General features: G+C 43.5%; 1 protein-coding gene across 6 annotated transcripts in view; it reads left to right on the forward strand.

The window, feature by feature from the left end:
• The first annotated feature begins 519 nt into the window (after window positions 1-519).
• The window catches only part of usp25 (ubiquitin specific peptidase 25), a 163,174-nt gene continuing 149,293 nt past the window's right edge, over window positions 520-14,400 (forward strand). For all 6 annotated transcript variants that reach the window (XM_048602648.1, XM_048602650.1, XM_048602652.1 and 3 more), the window contains exon 1: window positions 520-610. In XM_048602648.1, coding sequence (XP_048458605.1) covers window positions 569-610 — 42 coding nt within the window. In that variant the 5' untranslated portion in view covers window positions 520-568. The remainder of the gene's footprint in view (window positions 611-14,400) is intronic.

A 14,400-nucleotide genomic window follows, 5' to 3' on the forward strand; every position in this document is an offset into this window, starting at 1 on the left:
ACCACTCAGCCCCACCCCTATACCACTCAGCCCCACCCCTATACCACTCAGCCCCACCCCTACACCACTCAGGCCCACCCCAACACCAATCAGCCCCCACCTCTACACTACTCAGCCCCCACCCATTCACCCCTCTGTTCAGTCCCTTTATCTGCTCTTGCCCTCTTTCCTCGACCCAACCCGTTGCGCTCCGAGCCACCCCATTCCTAGCCCCGCCCAAGTCCCAGCCACGCTCCCTGTCCTCGACCTGCCCCAACCGCTCCGCCCCCTACTAGCCCCGCCCCTCCCCCAGACACACGCTCGCCCCTAGCCCCGCCCCATATCCAGCCCCGCTCCACCTCCAGCCCCGCCCCCTACCCCAGCCCCGCCCCCGATGCTCGTCCCATCCCACTCCTAGCACCACCCCTCACCGAGCACCGCCCCACATCCAGCCCCGCTCCACCCCCTCCAGCTCCGCCCCCTGTGCTAGTCCCACCCCTCACCCAGCCCCGCCCTGTCTCCCAGCCCCGCCCTGTCTCCTCCCCGTGCCCCTCCCCCTCTGCAGCTTCTCTCTGTTTGTGGATCGGCCATGACGGTGGAACAAAATGTCCTGCAGCAGCACTCACAGAAGGTAAACAAACAGGAAAGGAGAGGTTCCCTCCCACTTTGCCTTTTCCCCTCCCGCCTGTCCGCGGCCTCCTTCTTGTCCACATGGACCTGCGTTGCCCCTGAATCTTCCTTTACACGGGGAGGGTCCGCCCGCCCGCGCCACCATTCACCCCCCCATACCCCAGACCGCTGCCGTTCGGTTACCGTCTGAGGAGCTTGCTGCCCCCGCTGCGCTGGTACGCGAGGCGCAGGCTTCTGGCCTAGCCTAGCAACAGCAACAATAATAATGCTAGTGTAACGCCCAGGGTATTAATGGAGCTGGCACCAGCCCCAGGGCGAGAGGCTCTTCCAAGGTACTGCGCCTGGGCCAGGAAGGGTTTGAGTTTTACATCAGGCTGAGAATGAAATTTGTAGCTTGTTTATTTTTGTCTGGCGGTGAGGGCGGCGGGTTCAGTTCACTTTGGACATTGTGTTAGGGTTTCACCTGAATTTTCCCTCCCTTCAGGCACAGCCCAGTGTTAGGCACAGCCCATAGTAGAGGACAATTGTAAAGCCTCCCTAACAAAATCATCCATTTGTTTGTCTGTGCCCTCAGTCCCTAAGCTGCATTTTTCCCACCTAAACCCCTCCGCACTCTTTTAAGGCACTCCTTAAAACCGTAAGCTTTTTGGTTGCCCCTTCCTCAGTGTCAAATCTTGTGTAACAATGCTCCTGTGGAGCACCTTGGCATATTAATCACGTTGTGTTTGCAAGTTGTAGCAATTTCGTTCTTGCAATAGAATGAAATTTTCTGAACTGCGTGATGCATTTTCACTCTTTCTTTTGGTTATGAACCATGTTGTGTGTATGCGCTGCACTGTCTGAGGTACCTTCTCTCAAAATGAGATGTCGAAGAGTCATACCTTCAGCTCTTTTCAGGTCAGAAATCACACGACACCAGGTTATAGTTCAACAGGTTTATTTGAAAACACAAGCTTTCAGAGCCTCAGTCCTCCTTCATTTGTTAATGAGAGAGGTCATATCAGACACAATGTATATGTAAAAGATCAACATTTCACACAATTAATGAGAATATACTAAACAAATCTAAGATGTTGTTAAATCTTTAATCAGTTAAAAGGTTTTATTTGATTAATATGGATATGTAAATCCCCAAATTCCTTTCAAGCCACGGTCCTGAGAGAACTGAAGGTTTTACCAGTATAAAGAAGAGGTGACATTTTAGGTTAGACAATGCAAGTTAGGTGTGTGACTTTGCTTAGAATCTGTTTGTGTTTTAGTTTGGAGTCAGACTGGTTTTATTTCCAAAGTAGGAATTTATAAAAAAAACCATATTGTTGATAAATTGTGTGCTTTTTGAACAAAATAAAATGTACCTGTAAATACAAATTCACCCCATTGATTCGGGTATGTGAGTGATTGAGAGAGAGAGACAGTTTGAGAGAGTGAGTTGTGTATGCATGTATGCGTATGCGAGAGTGTATATTGTGGTGGGGTCACTTGTAGTGAGACGTGAACCCAAGATCCTGGTTGAAGCCATCCTCACAGGTACCAAACTTGGCTATCAGCCTCTGCTCTGTATTGTTGTGTATCCCGAAGTCCACCTCGGAGGACGTTTACTCGAAGATCCGAGGTCAAATGTCCTTGCCTGCTGAAGTGTTCCCCTGCTTGGAGGGAACATTCTTGTCTGGTGATTGTTGTGTGGTGTTCATTCATCCATTGTCTCTCACACGCTCACTCCCTCTCTCTCTTCCCCCCCAACCCTTCACTTACACACATTCTGTCTTCCCCGCAACTCTCCCACATACACACAAATGTACACAGATTTTGTCCATCCCAGTCCAACACCGGCACTTCCACATCACTTTTTTCAGGTGGAAGTAGAATAAGCTGACCACACTATATGAAAGAAGAATGGGGGACTTAACCTCTGGCATAGCCAATATATTATCACTAAAATTATAGGTGGTATGTTCACGGTCAGGTTGTGGTTTTGGGGCATTGCTTTGCGCAAAATGACTGCCACTTTTCCGAGATTACAGCAGTGATTATGTTTCAAAAGTTCCTGATTGGCTGTAAAGTGCTTTGGGTTAATCGAAGATCAGGAAAGATGCTATATAAACTGAAGTCTTTTTTTAGATGTATAATACATTATTGAGTTATTTACCTAATGAGTTTTGACAAATGACTATGATGTAAATATTGTGTATGCTCTTGTATATCTTACATATATTGTTATATGATATACTGTTGACATATTTTCTCTTTGAGTTATGATGTTGGCCTAGATTTAAAGGTCGACAGATGCAGATTTTAAGGTGCTCTTGTCTGTTGCTTGTGATTTCTTATTAGACAAGGTATTACAAATGTTTATTTCCTCATTTCCTTTCAATTCATGTTTAGAGAACCCATATGCTTGCATAGTGATAGGATTCATGGATTTTTATTTTAGGATTAATAGATTGTTTCTATATAGAGTTTTTAGAGATCTTAGTATATTGAAACTGTTGTATTGTCTTCCTTACAATTTTATTTGTCCATTTTGTGCTGCTTTCTCTGTTCGTTCAACCAAGATTTTTCTTGCTAATGTCAATATTCTAAAATCCCAACAGACCTTCAGTGTAAAATATTGAAGTAGTTGAAACCATTTTGTGACAAGATTGATCAGTAGAGTTGAATGTAATCCAAAATCCAGCTTTGAGGACACTTTCAAAGCTGGTGAAGGACTGAGCAATAGAGAGTAGCATAGGGATGTTATTCCAAAAGTAGAATTGAGATGACTTAAGAGATAGTAGGAATTGCCGATGCTGGAGAATCTGAGATAACAAGGTTTAGAGCTGGATGAACACAGCAGGCCAAGTAGCATCAGAGGAGCAGGAAGGCTGATGTTTCGGGTTGAGACCCTTCTTCAGTGTTGTTTGGTGTGAATTGGGCATGTATGAAGAGAGCCAGAGGTGAAAGACTGTATAGCATTGACTGAGATAAAGGAGTTTGCAGATGTAGTTTCGAATGAGGGCAGGCTGTAATTTGAACCCAGGGATATTGAATTTGGTGCTCTTGGTGTGAAATCAAAAAATGATTATTTACCCAGTGTTATAGAGATCTGGAATACTCCTTCAAAAGGCTTGCTTAAGACTGGTGATCAATTGCCCCTTTCACAGTTGAGATGAATTGATTTTTACTTTGTCAGGTGAGGCAATCAGAGAATGGGGGTCAAAGGCAGCTAAATGGGGTGAAGGCACAGATCACGCATGATCTAATTGATTGGCAGAGCAAGCTTGAGGAGCTGTTTGACCTGTACCTGCTTTTATGAGATATGTGGGAGAGTAGAGATCATCAAAGACTGAGCTGGCCTCAGTGTCAGATAAGGACATATGTGATAACAGTTCTGGCAAAGTTGTAATTTATTTTGGATAAAGCTCAGAAAATTATTGACAAGTCTTTCAAAAAATTGGTTTAGTGTTAAAGGAAGGACAGTGATGGTAGATATTGGGTAGGGGCTTAGGTCAGCATAGCTGCATGAGTTGGTTCTAGTGACCTTTTCTTGGAGTTTGAAGTTTGATCATGAGCAAGACACTGAGCTTGAACACCACCAGGGATTGCAATGGAGTTGTAGCATGTTATACAATAAGTAACATCACATGACAATGTTTAAAAATCAGTTTATTCCAGAGGTGGGGTGGGGGGACAGTGAAAGACTCGACTGTCATTTTTGCATTTCCGTTGACTACTGGATACCTCAAAGCACTTTACGGTTACTGACAAACTTTAGAAATGAGGTTACTGTTGTCATTGTAGGAAATACAGCAGCCAGCCTGTGCACAACAAGCTGGCACAAGCAGCAACGTAATGATAACCAGGTACTCTGTTTGTGATGTTGCTTGTGGGATGAGTATTGACCAAGGCAATATAGAGAACTGCCGTGCTCATCTTCAGAATCTTTTCATTGGATTCTCTTTTTTACCTCCATCTGAGAGTGTAAACGGAGACTAATTCTAACATCTCATCCAAAATGCAGTTATGAGATTGAGTGGGACTGGAGTTCTGAAATCGCAATCCTTACATGCTACCAGATTACCCATGCTAGACTGAGTTACTTGTCTGTGTCTGTTGTACAGTTTGAGGATAATGTCCACTATCGAGGATAGTTTCAGTGGTGGGTCTTTGTATGACTGAACAAGTGGATTGGCAACTTGCAGATGTTTAGGCATATAGGGTCGGCAAAATATTGGGACTCAGTGCAGGATTTGCTGTTTCTTTCCTTCTCTATCTCATTGAGGCATTTGAACTCAAAACATAGTGCAGCTTGAAGGACAAGTTGCCATTTTAAGCAGTTGGTTGCAGCCTCATCCCAGTTATTAATGTCAATGCTGTTGTACTTCAAGAAGAACTTCAGATTGTCTTTGCAGGAATGCTGGCTGTTTCATAGTTTGAGTAAGTAGGATTTGTAGGGTGGAAGCTGAGGTAGTTTGACATGTCTCCTTAGTTGAGGAAACATCTAAACACCTGTTGATTCTCCGGCCAATTGGCACTAAGTGGTGACATGACAAAGACAGCCTGATCACATACAATTTGTGTACAAAGAACAAGGAAAATTACAGTACAGGAACAGGCCCTTCAGCCCTCCAAGCCTGCACTGACATGCTGCCCGTCACAACTAAAACTCCCTACCCTTCCGGGCACCATATCCCTCTATTCCCATCCTATTTATACATTTGTCAAGATGCCCTTTAAAAGTCACTATAGTATCTGCTTCCACTACCTCCCCCGGCAGTGAATTCCAGGCACCCACCACCCTCTGCGTAAAAAAAACTTGCCTTGTACATCGCCTTTAAACCTTGCCCCTCGCACCTTAAACCCATGGCCCCTGGTAACTGATTCTTCCACCCTCGGAAAAAGCTTCTGACCATCCAGTCTGTCCACACCCATCATAATCTTGCAGACCTCTGTCAGGGCACCCCTCAACCTCCCGTTATTCCAGTGAGACAACCCAAGTTTCTCCAACCTCTCATCATAGCTAATACCGTCCATACCAGACAACATCCTGGTAAATCTTTTCTGTACCTTCTCCAAAGCCTCCACGTCCTTCTGGTAGTGTGGCGGCCAGAATTGAACACAATATTCCAAATGCGGCCTAACTGCAGTTCTATAAAGCTGCACCATTACCTGCCAACTTTTAACTTCAATGACTCACCTATCAAGGGTACTCTGAAGGGTTCTGCCATTTACTGTATATTTTCCATCTGGGTTAGACCTTCCAAAATGCATTACCTGACATTTTTCTGGATTAAACTCCACCTGCCATCTCTCTGCCCAAGCCACCAACTGATCTATATCCTTTGATGGTCCTCATTGCTATTCGCAATTCCACCAACTTTTGTGTCATTGGCAAACTTACTAATCAGACCAGTTACATTCTTCTCTAAATCATTTATATATATTGCAAACAGCAAAGGTCCTAACACTGATCCCTGAGGAACGCCACTAGTCACACCTCTCCATTCAGAAACACACCCTTCCACTTCTACCCTCTGTCTTCTATGACCGAGCTAGTTTTTTATCCATCTTGCAAGCTCACCTCTGACCCATGCGACTTTACCTTCTGTATCAGCTTGCCATGGGGGACCTTGTCAAAGGCCTTACTGAAGTCCATGTAGACAACATCCACTGCCCTACGTCATTGATCATCTTTGTCAGTTCCTCAAAAAACTCAACCAAGTTAGTGAGACACGATCTCCCCTTCACAAAACCATGTTGCCTCTCGTGAATACGCCCACTGATTTCCAGGTGGGAGTAAAACCTGTTTTGAAGAATCCTCTCCAATAATTTCCTTACCACTAACGTAAGGCTCACCGGCCTGTAATTAGCTGGATTATCCTTGCCATCCTTCTTAAACAAAGGAACAATATTGGCTATTCTGCAATCCTCTGCGACCTCCCCTATAGCCAGTGAGAATACAAAGATTTCTGTCAAGGCGCCAGCAAATTCCTCCCTTGCCTGTCTCAGTATTATGGGGTATATCCCAACAGGCCCTGGGGAGTGTCTACCTTAATGTTTTTCAAGACCCCCAATACCTCCTCCCTTTTGATCTCAACATGACCCAAACTACGTACACACCCTTCCCCAGACTCATCATCCACCAAGTCCTTCTCTATGGTGAATACTGACGCAAAGTACTCATTTTAATACCTCGCCCATTTCCTCTGGCTCCACACATAAGTTCCCTTCCATGTCCTTGAGTGGGCCAACCCTCTGCCTGGCTACCCTCTTACTTTTTATATATGTATAAAGAACCTTGGATTTCCTTAATCCTGTTGGCCAATGACTTTTCATGACCCCTTTTAGCCCTCCTGACTCCTTGGTTAAGTTTATTCTGACTCTCCTTGGATTCCACCCTTGCTTCATGTGTTCCCAGCCTCCTGGCCTTGATAAATGATTCCTTTCTCTTTTTGATTAGGCTCACAATATCCCTTGTCATCCAAGGCTCCCTAAACCTGCCATACAATATCCCTCATCCTTAAAGGAACATGCCAGCCCTGAGTTCCCAGCAACTTACACTTGAAAGGCTCCCACATACCATATGTTGATTTGCCCCCAAACACCTGCCTCCAATCTATATTTTTCTTGTATTATTTTAATAATGAAACTTTGCAATTGTAGTTGATTTATTATTGAGGTCCATTTAAGCTATATTCATCTAAGTGTTAAACATTTATTTGGGAATAGTTGTTTGGCAATATAGAACTTGAATGATTTGAAATCTGGCATTGCTGGATAATCCTGTGTAAGAGAAGAATTATGCTGAGAAGCAATGTAGGTTTGTCAGTTGGGCTTGCAGTGTGAGGCAGAGACCCCTTTTCTTTGCAGCCAGGAAGAACATGTACAGCCTCTGCCTGATTCAATTCAACATAGGTGACAACTGTTCACCAGTTAATTTCTCAGGGTAATGCCTTGACTAATTAGAGTCAACTTGTCTGGTTTATCATTTATAAAAAACGCTGGCAGTTAACTGTCAATCAGCTTTAATAGGTGTATTCCCCATGGCAACACCTCTGGCTAATAGAGTCTACTTGCCAACTTCACATGAACTATAAGTGTTGATTTTCCCCTTGAATTGGTGTGAAATGTCCAGTTGAGTGCAAGATGAAGAGCTCTGATAACTACCTTTTTCAGCAATTCTTATTTAGGAGGGCATGACTGGAGATACTGAATACACACTGTTTAGGGCAATAACATTATTTTAAAGGCAAAATTGATGTAGAATCCCTTCTTGACTTAGTCGGTTACCTTATGTGTACACAGCGGCCTGCTGATAGTTCATTAAAGTGAACAAGGCAGTCATGAAGAATTTCATTATTGCCCAGTGGCACTTGCTGATGGGTTAGTGGGAAGAGAGGGACTGTTTTCCCAGACATGCACCCCACATCAGGCTGGTGCTCCTGCTGTCCTCCCTGTAGACTACTTATCCTGCTGTACCATCTGAAGCTGAAAAAAGAAGCCAGAATTAGGAGTAACACATGAGCTTAACAGGAGATTGAAGTTTTTTATAATTATTTCATTGGATGTGAGCATTGCTGGCTAAGATAGCATTTATTGCCCATCCTTCATTGCTCAAAGGATAGTTAAGAGTCAAAAAACATCGCTGTGGGTCTGGGGTTGCATGTCGACCAGACCAGATAAGGATGACAGTTTCCACCATTAAAGGGCATTAGCATATCGGACCAGCTATTACAACAATCAGCAATGATTTCATATTCATCATTAGACTCTTAATCCCAGATTTTTAGTGAATTCAAATTCCATCATCTGCCATGGTGGGCTTCAAACCTGCATCTCCCAAATATTACTTGGGTCTCTACATTAATAGTATACTGATAATAGCACTGGGCCAACACTTGCCCTAAAATGACTCAGTCACAGCAGCAGTGGACAAACTCCAGCAGTCTGATTGGAAATATTTGAAATAATGGAAAAGGGCATCAAGATGGTGATGACAAACTTGAGTTTTATTGTATGACGAGAGCAGAAATGCTGCCTTGATGTCGAGATGAATCCAGCAGTTAAAAACCGAGACGATCTACAACAAGCATCTCAAAGCAGTGGAGATATACCACCAGTGATGCTTTCATAACACTATCCAAAGCTTGTGTTGAGAAAGGTTGGACAACAGCAGTGCTCTTTCCCAGCCTACATGCTCAGTGTCAAGCACTAATTATTTAAAACCAGCTCCACTCAAGTATATCATTCATGTACTTGACACCAGACTCCAGTATTAACTGGAACAAAAACAAAGTTGCTGGAAAAGCTCAGCAGGTCTGGCAGCATCTGTGAAGGAAAAAACAGAGTTAACGTTTCGGGTCCGGTGACCCTTCCTCGGAACAGTATTAACTGTTCTACTTGGAGCTCAATCATGGTAGGAGACCACAGGAATAGCTTCAGGGATGCCTCAAAGCATCCCAAAAAGGTCAAACACCCCTATCAATTCATGGGAGTCCCTCGCTTGTGACTGATCAAAGTGGAGAAGATTCAGTCAGGAATGCACTGAATACATCGAGTGATAATTTTGGGAATGTGCAGAGAGATGTTGAAATGTTGGAGAGAACACAGAAATCTTCATGCACCACAGCTCCTCCACCATTCAGGTGGCAAGTAGGTCAGCAGATAAAGCATTGGAGTTAGGAGCTTTCTAAGAATCCAGTGAACTGGAGAGGAGACACGTTATCCTGTATTCTGAAGTATTGTCCAAGAAGAGGAGGAATATTTTAATGACAAAACACTGTTTGTGAAGCAGATGACATTGGCTGAATATGATTGTAACAGGCTAGATCATCAATGTGGAAACATCTGCAGCTGAAGTTGTAAAATTATATATTTTGGATGCAAGCAGTTGTGTTGACCCTTATCTATCCTCTTAAATGTCTAGAAAGCCACTTTGATTGTCCATCCCTAACCGTCCTAGACAATGTTGGACTTGCCAGTGTTGTCTCCGTCTCATTCTAAGAATGAGTATATGAAACAAATCCTAAGTGTTTCTTACACAGAAATTGGTTCAGAATTTATCTTTTGCCAGTTGAAAACCAAGGAAAGTTAATTGTGTGTGGATTTATTCTCAAATAATGAGAAATTAAAACTTATCTTTGTATTTTTATTTAAATTTTTAAATGGGTGTGTTTGGTTACTGAAGATCCTGGCTGGCTGGCATTGGATTTGCAGATAATGGCTGTCCCCTAATACGTGCAGAACATGGCCAACAGCCGTTTCCATCTGATGAGAACAAGTAAGCTGTTCGACCAAGAAGGGTGTCACATTTGGCCCAGATCCTGCTTTCAGCTGATATATTTACATAAATGCAGTTCAAAATGGGCCACCGCTAATCACTGGTCTTACTTTTTTGTTGCTTAAGGGTGCACAAACTGTCTGAACTGGAAAGTTCCTCTGCTTATTTCAGCTAACTCAGCACGGACAAGGGATTGACTGTGGGATTCCCCTGGTTTGCTTAGCTCAGTGTTGCATCATGTGATTCCTCTCATTGATGAATAGCCGTTAAACTTGGAGTTGATGTAAGTTTAGTGTGGCTGTGAAATTGAACATTGTACAAGGGATTTGAATGTTTACAGTGATTACTTGAACAGCCTTTCGTTTTAAATTGATTTACTGGTCTGTGAAATGTATGAAACTCCAATTATCAACTGATAAATGTTAAATCAACAGTTACATTCAACAGCCTGTACAAACCACTAACTATTTTCAACCAAATGTCACAGGTCACATAGAGTTGTACAGCATGGAAACAGACCCTTCAGTCCAACATGACCATGCCAAAAGCTATCCTAAATTAATCTAATTAATTTGCCAGCATTTGGCCCATCTCCCTCAACCCTTCCTATTCATATTCCCATCCAGATGCCTTTTAAATGTTGTTGTCGTATTAGCCTCCTCCACTTCCTCTGGCAGCTCATTCCATGCATGCACCACCCTCTGCGTGAAAACGTTGTTCCTTAGGTCCCTTTTAAATCATTCCCCTCTCACCTTAAACCTATACCCTCTGGTTTTAGACGCCCCTACGCTGGGGAAAAGACCCTGACTGTTCACTCTATCCATGCCCCTCATGATTTTATAAACATCTATATGATCACCCCTCAGCCTCCAACGCTCCAGGGAAGATAGACCCAGTCTACTCAGCCTCTCCTTATAGCTCAAACCCTACAACTCTGGCAACATCCTTGTAAATCTTTTCTTCACCCTTTCAAGTTTTACAACATCCTTCTTATAGCAGTGAGACCAAAACTGCACGCAGTATTCCAAAAGTGGCCTAACCAATGTCCTGTACAGTCGCAACATGACCTCCCAACTCCTATACTCAATGCACTGATCAATAAAGGTAAGCATACCAAACACCTTCAGTAGGCCCGAAACGTCAGCCTCTCTGCTCCTATGATGCTGCTTGGCCTGCTGTGTTCATCCAGCCCTGCACCTTGTTGTCTCGGATTCTCCAGCATCTGCAGTTCCTACTATCTCTACCTTCACTATCCTGTCTATTTGTGACTCCACTTCAAGGTACTATGAGCTTGCACTCCAAGGTCTCTTCATTCAGTAACACTTCCCAGGACATTACCATTAAGTGTATAAGTCTTGCCCTGCTTTGCCTTTCCAAAATGCAGCACCTCACATTTATCTAAATTAAACTCAGTCTGCCACTCCTTGGCCCATTGCCCCATCTGACAAGGTCCCATTGTACTCTGAGGTAACCTCCTTCACTGTCCACTCAACCTCCAATTTTGGTGTCATCTACACCTTACTAAGCATACCTCCTATGCTCATATCCAAATCATTTATATAAAATGATGAAAAGCAGTGGACCCAGTACCAATCCTTGTGGCACACTGCTGGTTGCAGGACTCCAGTCTGAAAAGCAACCCTCCATAACTACCTTCGAGCCAATTCTGTATCTAAAATGACTAGTCTCCCTGTATTCCATTTGCTGTAACCATGCTAACATGTCTATCATGAGGAACCTTGTCGAAAGCTGTACTGAAGTCCATAGAGATCACGTCCACCACTCTGCCCTCATCAATTCTCTTCGTTACTTCTTCAAAAAACTCAATCAAGTTAGTGAGACATGATTTCCCATGCCCAAAGCCATGTTGACTATCCCTAATCAGTCCTTGCCTTTCCAAATACATGTAAATCCTGTCCATCAGGATTCTGTCAAACAACTTGCCCACCGCTGATGTCAGGCTCACTAGTCTGTAGTTCCTGGCTTTTCCTCACTACCATTCTTAAATAGTGGCGCCATGGTAACCAACGTCCAGTCTTTCGGCACCTCAGCGAGGGGCCCAGCAGCCACTGCCATAGCTTCCCACAGAGGTCTAGGGTACACCTGATTAGCTCTCCGAGGTTTATCCACCTTTGCATTTTAAGATGTCCAGCACCAACACCTCTGTAATATGGGCATTTTTCAAGATGTCATTATTTATTTCCTCAAATTCTGTATCTTCCACATCCTTCTCTACTGTAAACACTGCTAATCTCCCCCATCTCCTGTGGCTGTACACGTTGGCGGCCTTGCTGATCTTTAAGGGCCCAATTCCCTCCCGTGCTACTCTTTGGTCCTTAATGTATTTGAAAAATTCCTTTGGATTCTCCTTAACCCTATTTGCCAAAGCTATCTCATGTTCCCTTTTAGACCTTCTGATTTTCCACTTAAAAAGCATACATACTCCTGCTGCTTTTATACTCTTTGAGGGATTCACTCGATCCCTGCTGTCTACACCTGACATATGCTTTCATCTTATTTTTGACCAAAACCTCATCCAGCATTCCCTACACCTACCAGCCTTGCCCTTCACCGTATCTATCCCACATGCTATACATACTATCTCTGGACTCTTGTTAATTCATTTCTGAAGGCTTCCCATTTTCCTGCCATCCTTTTGCCTGCGAACATCTGCCCCCAATCAACTTTTGAAAGTTCTCACCTAATACCATGAAAATTGGCCTTCCTCCAATTTAGAACTTGAACTTTCAGATCTGTTCTATCCTTTCTTATCACTGTTTTAAAACTGATAGAATTACGGTCACTAGCCCAAAAGTGCTCCCCACTGACACCTCAGTCACCTGTCCTGCCTTATTTCCCAAGAGTAGATCAAGTTTTGTACTTTCGCTAGTAGGTACATCCACATACTGAATCAGAAAATTTTCTTATACTCCATCCAAGCCCTTAAAACTATGGCAGTCCCAGTCTATGTTTGGAAAGTCAAAATCCCCTACCATAACCACCCTGTTTTTCTTACATATAACTGAGATCTCCTTCGAATTTGTTTCTCACTTTTCCACTGACTACTGTGGAGCTCTGTAGTACAATCCCAATAAGGTGATCAACCCTTCCTTATTTCTTAGTTCCACCCGAATAAATTCTCTGGACGTATTCCCAGGAATATCCTCCCTAAATACAGCTATAATGTTAACCCTAATCAAAAAAGCCACTCTCCCTCCTTTCTGTCTTTCCTATAACATCTATACCCTGGAACATTAAGCTGCCAGTCCTGTCCATCCCTGAGCCACGTCTCTGTATTTGCTATGATATCCCAGCCCTATATTCCCAACCATGCCCTGAGTTCATCTGCCTTGCCTGTTCGGCCTCTTGCATTGTAATAAATGCAGTTTAATTTATCAATCCTACCTTGTTCTCTGCTTTGTTCCTGCCTGACCTGACTTTGACTTGCTGTTTTTCCCAACTGTACCAGTCTCAGACAGATCTCTTTTCTCACTATCTCCCTGGATCACCACTTCAGAATTTATAAAGCCTTGAACTTATTGGATAAAAGAAACAGCTTATAACAACTGATGAGGGAAACTGTGCTTGCTGACAAGATACCTCACAAAACGTTCAGTCATAAGATAAGAGCCCACAGTATTGGACTAGTATGTTAACATGTTTAGAGGATTAGTTAATGGGCAGAAAACAGCAAGTGGGCACAAGGGTTTCTTTCTCAGGTATGTGACCTGTGACTACTGAGGTTCCACAGGAATCAGGGCTGACACTGCAACAGTTTGCAATATATATTAATGACTTGGAGGCAGGAAGCAAAAGTACTGGAGCCAGATTTGCAGATGACACAAAAATAGGTGGAAAGACCCGTTGCGGAATGGATAGAAACAGCTTAGAGAAAGATATATTGGTAGGTTAAGTAAGTGGGCAAAAGTTGGCAAATGGAGTATAGTTTGGAAGGGAGAACAAAAGAACAACCTATTATTTAAATACAGTAAAACTGTAGAAAGCTGCAACACAGAGACTTGGGGATACTTGTGCCCAAAACAGAGAGTTCGCACACAAGTGTAGACAGGTAATCAGGAAGGCTAATGGAATGTTGGCCCTTGTTTCAAGGGAGTTAGAGTATAAGAGTAGGGAAGTTTTATTGCAACTGTATTCATCTGGAGTACTGAGAGCAAGTTTGGCCCCTTAAGGAAAGATATTATTTCATCGGAGGCAGTTCAGAGAATGTTCATTCGGATGATCCCTGATGTGGAGGGGCTCTCTTGTGTGCAAAGGTTAAACAGATTGGGACCCTACTCATTGGAATTTAGAAGAACGAGATGTGAATTCATTGAAACATTTCAGATTCTCTAAGGTTTTGGAGTAGATTTGTAGCTCGGGTTGTGGGTGTTCAGGTTAGTTGGCTCGCCAAGCTGGTTTGTTGTTCCGCAGACGTTTTGTTACCGTGCTTGGTAACATCCTCCGTGCTGCCTCTGATGAAGCGTCAGTGTGTTTTCCCGCCTGGCTTTTAAACTCTGGGGTCCGTTGCGATGGAT

This window comes from Rhincodon typus, chromosome 11 (genome assembly GCF_021869965.1).
Source record: "Rhincodon typus isolate 14 chromosome 11, sRhiTyp1.1, whole genome shotgun sequence".
Classification (NCBI taxonomy): Eukaryota; Metazoa; Chordata; class Chondrichthyes; order Orectolobiformes; family Rhincodontidae; genus Rhincodon; species Rhincodon typus.